This window comes from Leuciscus leuciscus (assembly GCF_965113295.1).
Source record: "Leuciscus leuciscus genome assembly, chromosome: 13".
NCBI classification, from domain to species: Eukaryota; Metazoa; Chordata; class Actinopteri; order Cypriniformes; family Leuciscidae; genus Leuciscus; species Leuciscus leuciscus.
In genome coordinates, this window is record NC_138737.1 from 21,070,998 (window position 1) to 21,086,109 (window position 15,112).

Here is a 15,112-nt window from a genome sequence, read left to right on the forward strand (position 1 = left end):
AGGCTGTCCCAATTCGAAGACTCCTTCAAACATGGCCTCAAAATACGTCCTTCGTTTCGAAGGCAATGAAAGGATGGATCCTTCGCAGTGTAGCCTATGCCAAAATTCATTGTGTGCCCGGGGACAACAGGATTATTTTTTAAAGAAATTGCTGGATTACGCTTTTAAATCTAAGTATTGGGTTTCAACTTACTCAAATAATATAATGTATCTAATGATACATTCTATATATATATATATAGCGGTTCAAATGTTGACATATCTTACCAAGGTGTGATTTTATATAGTTTATACTCTATTATGTACATAAATGGAACAAGGTGAACATATTTAGACTGGTTTTGAACCCAGTTGACCTTAACTTTTAAAAAGTCCAGTACTAACTGTTGTCACGATAACAAAATTATGATTTCGATACCGATACTGAATCGATACCACGGGAAAAAACTAAAACACTAAAAGTAATTGAATAACATGAAAGAAACTTAAAATTCATTGTTTTATAAAAAATAAAAATAAACTCACTTGAAGTGTTCCTACCCTGCTTTTTGACCATTCCCTCCCCTATATTAAAAAATATATAATAATGACATGCCACAGTGTGAATGTCCTTACAGATTTTTTGGCAACAATCACATTATCGATCATGTTAACATTCGCTAACCTTTCACAATTATGAACAGGTTGGGATGGGGTGGGTGATATGACCAAAATCATTTCATGATATGAGTAATTTTATATATTTTGTTTTTAAATGTAATTTTATTAAAAACTATTAAATTGCAATAAAAACAAAACTATTTCAAGGTGACTTTAACCTAACTATACGGCTCTCGTGCAGCTATTCAGTCATGCAAACACAGCTCCTATCTTTGAATGGGGAAACATCAAATTCTCCACAGCTGTTCACCAATCTTACTATTACATTTCATATTTGAAATCACCAATGAAATCTGACAACAGTTGTCTCACATTTGGTTTATGTTAAAATAGTGTTTAAAAAAAGCTTGTTTTTCAATGTGCATGCACATCATGCACAATATGATCAATGCACATTGATCATGGGCTGCATCCGAAATTACATACTTTTCTACTATATAGTATGCAAAAAAACAGTATGTGACAAAAGAAGTATATCCGCATTTACAGGACTCCTAAAAGAGTAGGCAAAAAGTACCCGGATGCCCTGCTTCTTCCGGCGAGATTCTTAAGTGTGCATACGATGGACACTTTACTATCTAGTTCTAGTTATTTTAACTACTTGATGTTGCTAACGAATATTTATCATATTTTAAATTACTATCGTAATCATAAATACAATTGTGGTTTCAAGTGCAAATAGACAGTTAATCTAGTTATTTACCTAAAGCGAATTAATCCAAGTGGTGCTCATTGCAGAGCCATTATGGGTGGAGCTTAACTTAATTAGTTTAAGGGCAGAGCCAATGGCTCTGAGTGTAGCTGAGTCAAGCTCCACCCATTGGCTCTGCAGTAAGAAGCCTCTCGAAAAATAAGGTAGATATATTCATAATTCATTCAAAGGATGTGTGCTTGGCATACTGATTCGAGTCTGATTCTGTAATGTTTTTATTTATTTATTTATTTTATGATTCCATCCATAGGGAAATATCGTGGAAATTCATTGGTCAAAAAGTAGTGTAATTCTGTCCTACTAGAAGCACCAGTATACTCAATATACAAACTTTAGGGCAATAAACATGTTTTCTTTGCAGTCTAATCACCTATTTTTTACAGTCTATGCTAATCACACGTATTTTGTATCCAACAGGACAAGTGTTGACCACGAGGGGGCGCTGCTCACTTTCATATGACCACAGGTTACATTTAACAGACAAGTGAAGTTTTATGATGCTGAAAGAATGAATTATTGTCAACATTCCTCAGTGTAGGACAGTCACATCCCCGGGCACACTGTGAAACGCAGTAAAGCCTCATATCTCTTTAATTGTGTTTACATTGTTCTTGCATTATGATGAAGCTCATTGAAAAGAAAGTAATATAATATGGTCCAGTAAACAAATGCATATGTTATACTGCATCGGAAGGGAAATATATTAGGTGTAAGCCTTGTAAACACATCACATTTTGATTGGTTGACTGTTCTTCTCGGCGTTAATGGGAAGTGTCTGTTTTAGCAGCCTACAACCAGGTTTTGTGTTTATGTACCTTACTGTTCACAGAACAGTAAAAACATTAAACATTTTATGCATAAAAGCAATAATAAAATGGGTTTTACATTTAAGTGGAAACACTTTTAAGAGCAGTCTCTATCATGTAAAGCAAATTCAAAGAATTGGTATCCAAATGCTACAAAAAAACCAAACAAAAAAAAGTATTATCAGTTATGTCATGAAAATAAATGTCAGGATTATCAGGAAAATAAAGTAAGCCACATAATCTTATGTTTAAGCAGGTAGAAAAACATACATGAGACAAGAGCAGAAACTGACACTAAATATAACTAAAACACAATAATTCCCACAATTTGAAACAAAAATATATCACCACAGCTTTTGTGCCTATGTAAAAAAAAAAAAAAATCATATTTTTGCATTTACTGTAAATGTGTTCAGTGTGAGGTATGTAGCTGTATCATGTACTTACCTTATAATAATGTACTTAATGGCTGCTTTAATGTAAATGTTACAATGATATGCTCCGGAGAGACTCGATGCCTCTCTCATGGCTGGCAGTTTTATGGAAGAATCATGGAAGGGTTTTTCATCTTAAGCTGGAAAGTATTTGACCTTGTTGGAAACTGCGGTGTAAGTAATAATGTACATGGAAAACAGAGGCTCATTCTTGCATGCAGTTTATCGCGGCATCAAAAAGAAGACAAACATACAGCCGTTGTAGGGTTTGGGTCTTTTATTTATTCACTTTGGATATACATTTTTTTTATTTTTTATTATTAAATTATTTTCTCATCTGTTGTCCAAAAGAAGACCATTAACTTGGGAATTTATACAAAAATATAAAGAGAATTACGAGTGCTGTATGCCACATATACAACAGGAAAATATTTACCAGAAACACGAATCATTGTGTTAGGAAATCAAAAGAAAAGCCATCCTTTAGCAGAGAGCATTTGAACACCAAACAAATGTATTCTAAAAAAAAAATCATACACATGAAAATAGAAAACGTCTCCCTCAGATCTGCTTTTAACACATTGTTCAAATTCCTCTATTATCAAGTTATCAAAAGTCCATCTTGGGTGAACCATCTTAACACACAGGAAGTGATTTATCAGACAGTCCTTCCTGTAATTTCATAGGTTACTGTATTACTATTTTACTGTATTACACTTCTTTTGGTTCGAACTGTCAAGCATTTCCATTTCCAACAACATCCATTTGAGCTTGTACAGAACTAAAACTGGATAGTCCAAACATAAAGTACTTACACCTTCATAATGCTGTACTGCTCAGTCAAAACCTCCCTCTCAACATATCACTGTTATCTCATATCCTCCCACAGCCGAATGTTTCCTCTCTGCTCCACATGAAACGCAGGTGACAGGAGCTCACTTGGGTAATCTAGATTTTGGCTGAGACTAACAGGCACCAACAATGTCAGAAAGTACTCGAAACCAGAGTTATCTAACCATACAATCTGAAAGCCAGAAACCGCATGATTATGTCAGGAGGTCAGTGAACTTTGTCTCTATTCACAGAGAAAACCTGTCTCACAAATCCAACATTTGGCCCTTCAAATCAAAACATGCTGAACTCTCTCATAACACATGCTCAGTCCACAACGTTCCACATACGCTCTTCAGTTTCCTGTCATTCTGAGTGCAGCTCTTTTTTTGGCCACTGAATTATTAGCACGTCGGCCGGCTTCTTAAACGTTTGTGCAAGAAATTATTCCACGTTTTTTTTGAGGTACAGGAAGAAAAAAAAACTGAATTTGACAGAATCTTTGGTCCAACCTTTCAAGTGCTCCTCCCTTAGTCATACCAACACATTTACAGCCAACAGAAAAGAAAAAGAAAAAAACAACTTTCCATAAGTGCAACTTAAATACAGTTTCTATATTCTCCGCCGGTTCTCTGATAGTCAGTGCTGACTCTCTCATCCACATATAATGTGCTTATAGTCTTTGCATTTTGTTTTAATTGTATATACATGTGTTGTGAACTGTTTGAGAATTTGTACGAATCAGCAATACTGAATAAGACGATAAAGTCGGCCCACACGGACTCGGCATGTTCTTTGCATTTTTAGGGGAATATCTGCATCATTTTAAGTAATAATTAAAATGGTACAATAGATGAAAGTCTTGCAGTTTTATTAATACACTCTTGGAAAAAAGGTTCAATAAGGTTCTACATAGAACCCTGAGGTTCGTGACTCAATTTTAAAGAACACTTTATGGCAAAAAGGTATTATATGCCTATAAGGAGAAATGTTTTGTTAATTTACAAGCTGTTTAGCTAAACTAAAATAAAAAAATATAAATGAAAACAAAAGTATTAAATTAAAACTTGCATAAAATGATCTCATGAAAAGGTTCTATATATGAGGTGCCTGATAGAACCCATTAAGATTCTATATAGAACCTTTTCTTTTATGAGTGTAGCATAAAACCTTATCAAATTACTATAGTAATTACTATGCAAAAACACCATGTGAGGCACTGAAATGTAACCAAGCGAAATTCTAGTACCAGACACATTGACAAATAAAAGAAATTCTGATTTGATTTTTAAATAACATTCTTTTGTGCTCCGTGTAAATCTGCCGATCTTTCGTTGGAATTCTGTGGGCACAGATTCCATGTGAGCCAATGAATCAGCAAACAGAAACCGTTTTGACCCAAATGCTTTTCCCTCCACCTGACGGGTACAACTAGATATGAATCAGTTAAAAAAGATGTACATAAATACATCACTGACATGCGACACATGTAAAGACTGCACACACACACAACTCTGCCTCACCCCCGCTATCAAGAACCAATGTCACCGGAAGCAAAACAACAAAATGGCCCTCACTGACTTTTCGTTTCCTTTCTTTAAAGTCTCTTGCCATCCTTTTTGAATCAGGGTTTTAGTTAATCGAGTCCACGTACTCTCACTCTCTAGGGAGTTTTTTTTTATATATATATTTTGGGAACGATAACAAACCTCTCATGTGTCTCTCAGAGGTCTTCTGTGTAAATGATGCATGGACTGGCGTCCTCGGTGGACTCCAGCCTGACTGTGGACACAAACCACCGTCGCCCGGCTGTGTTTCTGCTGCTGTTGTAGTTGAGCGTGGTGCGGTATGTATTCCGGGCGTGCTTGGGGAACACGATGGCCGTGCTTTGGAAGTGTAGCGGCCTGTGCCGTGGCTGGAAGTGAACCTCTGATTTGTAGCTGCGCCACGTGCAGTTCTGGACGGCCACCACCGTCTCGCTGAAGGATGTGGCGGTCTGGACCTGGGCGCAGTACACCTGGTCACGAAAGTGTCGGTCTGAAGCGTACTTCACTGCAGAGTTGAACCTGACGAGGATCAGCAGACATCAGTTCAGCTGTCAAACATTTCTCAACTAATCGCTCAAAGTCTGAGACCAGCTTGAAAATTATGGAGTAAAGAAATTGTATGCAAAATGATGAAATATTTCAGATTTTGCACTATTTCTAGGTCACTAGTAAGAAAATGTGTGATGTTGATCATGTGACTGTACAGTTGCTCAGATGTTCTTCTATTGAAGCTGAGAAAAAAAATAGAAACTGAAGTTTGGAACCACACACCCAAAACAACACCACATTTCTAAAACATTAGTAGGTAATGGTGATTTAACATTACTCACTTGATTTCTTTTTCTGGTTTGGGGTTGACCTCAATGCTCTCTCCATAGACCACAGGGTACATGCGTGACCTCGCATCTGGACCTTGAGAGTTCAGGAGCAAGTATGGCAGCTACACAGAAGAAGAAGAAGAAGAAAAAAGAATGAAATAAGCCATGTAGCTAACCCCCCCTACAACTCATAATAATAGATGTTAAATCCTGGCTAAATATTTGCGCATTTTACATTGAAATGCTTGAATCTGATTGATGAATTTCAGCATGTAATGTATGACAGCTAAACTGTATAATTGACCGTTGGCAATGGCAACTGATTTCTTGAATATCTGTAGCAGTTTCATGTGTGTCATATCATTACTGCATCATTTTAATCTCAAATCAATTCTTTTATTTGCATGTATTTATTTTTAAGTATCCATTATCATCACAAAATAAACACTGTACTGCACCGAAATCGCATTCTTCCCTACTATATAGTAGGCGAAAAACAGTATGTGACTAAAGAAGTATGTCTGAATTCACAGTACTCATTAAAGAGTAGGAAAAATAAGTTTTCAAAATAAGTATCTACTCAAAAGAGTATGTGATTTCGGACGCAGCCATAGTTTGTCCTCTGAATCAGAACACTGTTGAGCCTTTAGCAAAACAACATTTCAGAAATATCAACTGTGCAACAATCCTAGAATTCTTTATCCTACTTTGCTTGTTGTTTTGGTGTCTGTTTGAATATCAGCTCTTTGAGCAGTTAGTACAGTTTGGTGAGGATAGTTTGGGTCTGTCTCGGATCTGTAGTGTGGCTTTCCAACGCGCATGTCTCCGGTAGTAAATAAAAAATAGACTTTAATGAACAAGGAGAATACTCAGGAGATTCGTAAGAGAAAAACAAAGCATACACACTATGACCAAAGACAACAACCGACAAACACATCTGAAAGCACAGGGCTGTATACTGTATATAAGATTAAAATAAAGGAAACAAAACCAGACACAGGTGCAACCAATACGTTACTATAGAAACAAACTAACCAAGTAAACTGAAACTAAACAGAGCAGAGAAACAGGAACTAAAGGAAACAAAACAGAATATCAAAATAAGTGTCCAAAGAACAGGACATAAACATGACAAAACAGGGCATAAACCTGATTTTTATTTATTTTTTATATATATACTATTATAGTATTGTTATAATTTTAAATAAATGTTTAATGAATATTTTCAGTTTTTCTTAAATTAAATAATTTTGTTGTGTTTTTGACATTTTAATTAGGCCTAGTTTCTATTTTTTTAATATATATATTTCTGTAGGTTTTAGTGATTTAGTAAGCCTACTTCAAGTTTTTTGATCTAATAATTATATTTGATTTCAGTTAATGAAAATGTTTTGAATTGTTTTAGTTTGTGTTGCTCTGGAGTAGTGCCGTCCGTGTGCATGTGTTCGTCTGCGTACTGATATATATATATATGTGGTGGTCAGACAAACAGAGACAGTGTGTGGAGCCGCAGTGGTGTGTCCCTCCACCTGCTCCAGCCATCAACACACACACACACACACACACACACACACACACCATGTGCACGCTCAGCACCTTCCTCTGCGTGCAGCACGTACAAGCTCTCCTCACTCTCTGTCTCTGACACCTCATAAAACCGAATTCCTCAGCAGCGTATCATCAACCGAACTATCATCTGACGTGACATGGGAAGCGTGGGCTCTTCCTGAGTTCAAGTGGATCATTTTTTAACTTGCACATCCAAAAAATCAAGAAGAAAATGTTTACAGTCTCACATTCTAATAGATAACAATCTGCATTTTTTTTTGTTTTTTTGCTTTAGTTCATTTTAGAAGTTTAGTTTTGACTTGGTTTGACTTAGGATTCGAGTCCACATGAGAGGGTATCAAAGCAAAATAATCTAGCGCTGTGAAGATACAATCATATATCGTTATTCTTTTACTAATAATATTGCTTCAATCAGTCTAAGTGCACATTCACAGTTCAACAAAATGAGCATTTCTCAATAGATATGTTTCCATCCACCTATTTTTATGCACATTTTGGGATACCGCATAAAAAACGCTGGATGGAAATGACAAAATGCGCATAAATTGATAAAATGTGCATAAAAAAACGTATGCGCTCAATTGAGGCGGATACATTTCTTATCAGACATGTGCATAAACTACGATGGAAACACATTTACTGAATAAATCCCTCGATGAGCAACAAAAAACTTGCGTGACTTTGCTTCAACAGTGGATGTGATTGGATGACTGGATAACCAGCGGACCAATTTCTTTGCACAACATCTCAAATGTTGGTTTGATCAATCTGAAATGCCTGAACCAAAGCTTGTTTTAATTCCCTCTCAGGAGCGTCTCACATGATTGTGTTCCCAAACACCAGGCGTCCGAACACACAATAACATGACAGCCTTTATTGCGTTTCGCCTGCGCGCTCTGAGACACAAGTCATTTATGATGAAGGGAAAAAGAGCCACAGTGGCTTGCCCGATTGCAGCAACTTTCATTTTTATTACAGATATTCTGTGCCAATTTCCCATGAAGTGACAATTTTGTTCTCTTGGGATGGAAACTGTGCTTTATTCTCAAGTGTTTTATGCGATGTGGCCAGAGACACGCAATTCCATACCGGAAAAAACTGAAGCATGCTCCTGGGTTCTTGGTCTCATTCAGTCGCAATACATTTATGATATTGTGATCCATTGCATTGTTAAGTATATTTTTAAATTTGACAGCGGGTGGTCTGGTCAGTTTAAACCAATAAAGTGAACACATAATGAGCAAAAACAATAAAAACAATCCTTTTTCTAACATATATGCTATTTATGAGAGGTTTCTGGCATCATGATGTCTCATGGAGGCAGGCCAGTGAAAGAGGGATTGCGCCGTTGAGCATGTGCGTCTGTGTCCATATGAGTACAAGAGAGAACGTGTGTTAAATCCAGGACGGATACGGTGTCCGCTGTGGTGTTACACAATGTGCCGCCACCCCACACACAGTCACATGAGAGAGATCTAGGCAGGGACAGAGCAGTTAAAGGTCTGGTGGCGGATCAACCGTACAGTATCAGATCACTTCTCAATCAAAGCTTGAAGGCTGAAGAGAGTTTGTCATTACAGTGGCATCGCTATTTAGACTGATTGTGTCAGGTGGTCTGACAATTTATCCAAGGACTTCTAGAACACATGTAGAAAGCCAGGTATTATACCCTCTACATTATATCAGGTAACAAACTGTGACGTCAAATGCAAAAAAAGTCAATTTGATGCTGTAGCCTACAGAGCCCTCCAAAAACAGACCCTGGCAAAATAACTAATATAATATAATAAAAAACAATTGTAATTGACAGGTAGCATGCAAAAAAATATGCCTTTTTTCCCCACAGATGCTGCAGTTACAGCATCTACCAGCAGGGATAAACAGGACCATAATAACTAGTCAAAGCTTCACTTGTATATGTAAACATCACTCTCCTGCAGTTTGAGGGTTCTGAACTCTATCCTGGCATAAAGTGGCATGAACGGATTGAATGTTTACATTCACTGCCACCACTTCACACTGACTGATCTTTTGGTTTCATGTGTTTTTAGTCTTTAGTAGTGTTTCGGTTGTACTGTTTGTCTTTGTCATGGCTCTGTTTGTTTCACTGGTCTATACCTTCACCCTGGCTATGCTCCTGATGTATATTGTGTATTGATTTATTTATACTTTTGTAGTGCTGACTGAAAGCGCTACATTAACGTGTATACATATTATTAATGGTAATATAAGTAGTTGTGATAGTAACTCTATGAATAAAACACATAACCATTAAATGGCCAATGTTAAAATTATGTACTATTTTGTCTAATAAAAATGAAAATAAAGCAATTTAAACTAAACTCTGACATTTCAGCTGCTACAAGTGAATTCAGATATCAAAACATTATAATGTACTGTATAAAAAATGATAATTTTGAGGTTTGCTAAAGATTACATTTAACAGTGCTATTAAATGATTAGTATTGTTATTTAATTGTTAACTTTCAGTGAGTGTTAGATGATGGCAAAGGTAATCTAAATGTAAAAATAGAGGAAATGAGCATGCACAATTAAATATCCAATATTGATTGGTATCAATAAATGCACCCTTCACTTTCAGCAAACAGAGGTCATCAGTTTCTTATGTAACTGACTGCAACAACTCCACTGTTAGGCCTGCCACACTAAAATAGATTAGAGAGATTTTTTTTTACGTCATACAAACACAACTCTTAAAATAGACCCACAGCCACAAAACGAGATGCAAGCATGCGTACTGCATATAGCATACTGTATATTCATGCTGGGATAGACACAAAGCAAGGATGCCATGAATGGAAAATGCAAAGTGTGGCAAACAATGATTGCTTTGTATGCCTCCCTTTTCATTTCTACTCCGCGAGAGCATTTGGTCCTCATATAATGCATGTTGCCTGCAGGCTTGACCACATTTGTATACATTTAAGTAATAGGATTTTGGAAACGGAGTATTCAAAAGAACTTCCACAGAGGGATGTTTTGTTGACGCTGGCATGAGAGCTTTCCAAAGTGTAAAAAAAAGTCATGCTGCTCCTTTCTATTTTACTGAGCGAGACGCTGTATTGGAGCGGTCTTCCAACAAGTGCAAGCACGTTTCTCAAAGAGGAGTGTCTGAGTGATCATTTTATACTTTCCAAAATGCCTTTAGATAGTAGCTCTTAGCGGCGTGCTCGGGCAAAGCATTTATGCAGACAAATGCAGTTCAATCGCATTAACAGGCGTGTGCGGCGTATCAGTTCAGGCCTCTCATGCTGGTATCTGTTTAATAAAAGTTGTTGTTTTGTTAGTGCTTCAACACACAGTTGACTTGTGATGAACTGAGCTGTGTTTCTTAATCTTCTAGTTGTGTGGTTACCCTGAAATACTTAGACACTAGGGTATCTAAGTATCATTATACTTAGATAGGGTATCATTAGGGTAAAGTAGCCTTAGTTCAGTATGAAAGGGCACTTACATTTGAATGGATGGTCGTGTCAAATACGGACACTGTTAGTTTAACCTTTCAGAGGCAGAAATAAGACTCTGGGTTGTGCCGAGGCACTTGTGCGGTGGTATACTGTAACGTGAACATGCGCTGTCGAGTATTACTGTACCAGTATGATATATATATATATATGTGTGTGTGTGTGTGTGTCGGCATTGCTTGTTTGTTAGCACATGTGTATGTGGTGTAAAAGGGTTGCTATGAGGAAGGAGGGACAGATAGAGATCGGTTACAGTTACCACATTCACAAAACACAAGGTCAACTTGTTTACAGAAACTCTCTCTCTCTCTCCTTGTCATCCTCTCTTCATTAGTGTGTCTCCAGAGGCATGTGCACCTGAACCCCTTTCTATTTCAGGATTCTTCTCTATCACTTCTCATTATTTGTTCCTGGCCTCCATATTGTCAACAGCATCTGTTTGTGTTTATGACAAACTGCATATTTGCTTCTATATTCTAACATGTTGTTTTGGATTGAATTCATTTAACCACTGGTTGCTCACATGTGACTTTCGTATTGTCCTGTTTTATTGTCCAGAATCAGCTTGAATATTGGCAGCACGAATGAGTAACTGAAGTTAAACCCCTTTACAATTTGTAAATATCATCTGTATCCATAGTGACAATGACTTTGGCAAATATAAAAAATGGCAACTTCCATAACAACATAAAGTCCTGTCACAACCGATATGACTATTTAAAGTTGGCATGAAATTAAAATTCACCCTATCTATTTTCTTCCACCCTATCCATGCATATGTTGTTGTTTCTTAACCGTGTAATTTTTTTATTAAAATCTCATAACTGGATCTTCCAGGAAAATTACAGACTTCTCTGGTTACGTATGCCAGACTTTTTCAATTATTTAGTCCACTTAAACACTGTCGCTTTCTTACAATCAAACTCAAGCTTGCATATCAGATCTGCTGCCATCCAATCAACAACTGATGCATAGAACCAAGTCATTTTCACTTGGTTGTACGTCACAATACGAAACAAAATATCTGCCGCTACTTGCGTAAAAACATCGCAATTTGAATAAATGAGTGCGTTTGAAGTGCAAGTTTATCCGTCAAAGCAGAAAACTGATGGAACTGGATCTAAAACCTTGAATGACACAGCTCAAATCTCCAGAACCACACATGAAATCTATAAAGGTAAGAATGACTATAATGTCAGTTCACTTATCAAGTGCAGAAGTCACGATTATAACTGAAGTGTGTGTGTAAACTATACTGAACAATGCACTCAACCATATTCTGCAGTGGTGTGAAATTGATCGTAGTCAGTGAAAAGTTCTAGCAGCAGAAACATGGTGGATTATTACCCTGGGTTATTGTCATTCTAAACCTCACTTTTAACCACGGGTTATCGAACATTTCACACTTTAGAAGCAGGGTTAAGACAGCTTCTGTATAATATGAGTGTATGTAGTAAATGGAATCTTGACGTACTACATACGCCATGTTGTCATTATCATGTGATCTACCAGCGTCAGCGTCATAAATCCTATCGGCCTAATGGGATAGTAAAGTGTCCATCGAATGCTCTTCAGAATCTAGTAGTAGGTCATCCGGGGACTTTTCACCTACTGTATTTGGACATACTACTCTTTTGGCATATTGTTTTTTACATGCTATTTAGTAGGGAAGTATTCGATTTCGGAAGCAGCGACAGTGTGCTGTATAAGCAGCCGTTTCAGTGTTTGATGGAAAACTGAAAAGTATAAAAATAATAGTCACCAATGAGTGACACTGACACCACAAATATGTACAGAGCACAAATGTATGAATAGCCAGGATTAATTGTTAACCCCGGTAAAGTATGAGCAGTGTGAAACGTGAACCAAGATAACCCAGGATTCTGCTTACCCGGGGTTTAGAGCTGGCCCGGCGGCAGGACACTCGACTTGGGGGGGGGGGCATTAATATTTCTCAGGGGGGACAGCGACAGAAATGAAATTGTGTTCGGGGAGGGGTGGGGTTGACTGCAGGTGGAGTTTGGCTCAGTGCGGAGGGGGTCAAAAGGATGTCCACCCTCTGGTGCCTGGTTTGGATTGACCCAGGGTTAACTTTTACAAGTGTGAAAAGCCCTTATATGTTTATCCAGTTCATTATTTTACCCCCTTTTAGATCTGACCTGTCTGTTTGAAACTTGCATCCACTCAATAGTCCTAATGCACATGTCTGAATACTGCACAATATGACTGACCTAAGTAGGGCATGTTCCTTCATCAACATGTTTTTCCTGGACAGCAAATACACTAACCCTACCCCTAAAATCAGTGCACTGATTGGTTGATAGGGAAATCGTTCCACTGCCAACAAAGGATGTTGGGTCTCCTTTAAAGGGATAGTTCACCCAAAAATTAAAATTCTGTCATCATTTACTCACCCTTTTTGGTTACCCATATTCTTCAAAATATCTTCTTTTGTGTTCAGCAGACGAAATTCATACAGGTTTGGAACAACTCGAGGGTAAGTAAATGATGACAGAATTTTTATTTTTGGGTGAAATATCCCTTTGAGCTCTGAGGCTTCATTATATGAATGCATACCAGTTTGCCTTCCCGGCTCTCCTTTCTGCAGTATCCCTGCAGCTCAGTCGGGGTTGAACAGCTGCCGGTGCGCGACTCAAGGATCCCTGGCGACAGAGAGTAGAAGGGCGGACTGGGGCTTGGAGGGAGTCCTGAATCCGGACTATCGAGCAGTCCCTCCCGATTCTTTCCTTTCAAACTCTCATCCATAGCTTGTAAATGTAAATGCCCCACCATTTCTGGAAGAGCGCAATTTTTTTAAATTCACTCCAGGAAAGATGGTACGAGAGGTATAACCTAAAGTCCCATATCAGAACCACAGAGGGAGTCGTGGTGTTCCAATAGATGCCTAAAACAAAAGTATTACAATATACATTAATGAGGGAATGGGGCTAGTTGTCACAATTTTTACTCCAGAGAATTTTTCTCCGTGTATAAGGTTACATTAAAACCTTGGCATAAGTGCATATGTGTGTGTGTGTGTGTGTGTGTGTGTGTGTGTGTCACATTATATGGGATAAGTTCTCACAGCAGATTTTGTGATTAAACAGTCTATTATAGGGTTTTCAGCTAAATGTATACAGTAAAACAATTATGAAACAAAATTCATGAAACAAAAATTTAACTATTAAACAAACTGCTGTTTTGGCATTTTATAATATTAGTATAATCTATTTATACCAACATAATGTGACAACTTGCCCTGAGCTTTAATAAAAACAAAACAAAATAAAAAATCACCATAAACCAAACACAAAACCTTGTTTACTGAGATATAGCCAGTGTGACAAGTTATCCCTGTGACAACTAGCCCCGGTCTACCTGTTTTACAAAACATTGCTGAAATTCGATACAAAACAATACAATTACTATAAATAATGAACGTCTAAAACCCTAGTGTTCAGCCCACCTACAAGGCATGTTTGGGCATAATAGGCGCGTTCTCGACTAGAACGTTCAAACGCGGACAAGATGCCCGAAGTGCCGCCTAGGTAGGCAGGTCACTAGGTTTCGAAACGCTGTCGCATAGTTTCCAAACCTGCGCGTTACAGGATAATACATTGACCAGTTATAGGTATTTTTATTTAATTAATTAAAAGACCAACAAAAGTCACTCTTAATGTACTCTATTATATATTTAGGCTATATGAAGGGGGAAATATGCCTTAAAGAGTTTTTATTACCTTTGAAGAAATCCCGCCGGTTAAAAAAAATTCCGTGAATGAAGTGTTAAGCGCATAACACTTTAGTTCATGATCTTAAAAGTAAAATCCACAACACACGCGATGACTGCCTCGCAAAAAAGTGTGAAAACAATACCACAAATCTCTAAAGTCTCACAATAGTCCCTCAGCTCATTAGTGCCGGTGTCTTCTATCCGTCTCTTGCTCTCCTGAAAGCGCAGAAGTATAAATCTGGCAGCAGTGGAGCGCCAATATGTGAACGAGCAGGGCGCGCGCACTCTTATGCGCCTGGAGCCAATCCTGTTGTGTCATTACCAACGACGGCCAGTAGAGGGAGCAACGCTCAGAACAGCGCCACTGCTGACAGTTCTGACCTACATTTTAGCACAAAGTTTAGCGTTTAGAATTTTTTTTAGAGCAAACCGCGCTTAAATGTGTAAAACATTTGTGTACCTCAATGTACATATTTCAGAATTATTTCAAATTGATTTCTGCTGCTAAAATAAAGAG

The 15,112-nt window shown here is 37.6% G+C and overlaps 1 protein-coding gene and 1 long non-coding RNA gene across 2 annotated transcripts; one reads left to right on the forward strand and one right to left on the reverse strand.

Annotated features, from left to right (window-relative positions):
• Nucleotides 1–1,041: 1,041 nt before the first annotated feature.
• LOC309512504 lies at nucleotides 1,042–3,258 on the forward strand. The gene is made up of 2 exons (XR_014211062.1): nucleotides 1,042–1,213; nucleotides 1,249–3,258. It is a non-coding gene; the product is annotated as an uncharacterized lncRNA (long non-coding RNA).
• Nucleotides 2,872–14,863, reverse strand: rflna (refilin A). The gene is made up of 4 exons (XM_082188123.1): nucleotides 14,603–14,863; nucleotides 13,440–13,767; nucleotides 5,821–5,930; nucleotides 2,872–5,509 (listed from the first exon to the last, which is right to left on the reverse strand). The coding sequence occupies exons 2-4, from the start codon at nucleotides 13,653–13,655 to the stop codon at nucleotides 5,167–5,169; spliced, it is 669 nt and encodes a 222-aa protein (XP_082044249.1). The 5' UTR covers nucleotides 13,656–13,767; nucleotides 14,603–14,863; the 3' UTR covers nucleotides 2,872–5,166.
• Nucleotides 14,864–15,112: the final 249 nt, after the last annotated feature.

Bases quoted from the DNA above. Each gene is read 5' to 3' on its own strand.
- rflna (XM_082188123.1), bottom strand. From the start codon at position 13,655: ATGGTGGGGCATTTACATTTACAAGCTATGGATGAGAGTTTGAAAGGA. The intron at 5,931-13,439 runs GTATGCATTCAT...TCTTCTGTGTAG, and splicing joins AGAGCCGGGAAGGCAAACTG to CTGCCATACTTGCTCCTGAA. The intron at 5,510-5,820 runs GTGAGTAATGTT...GATCCTCGTCAG, and splicing joins AAACCAGAAAAAGAAATCAA to GTTCAACTCTGCAGTGAAGT.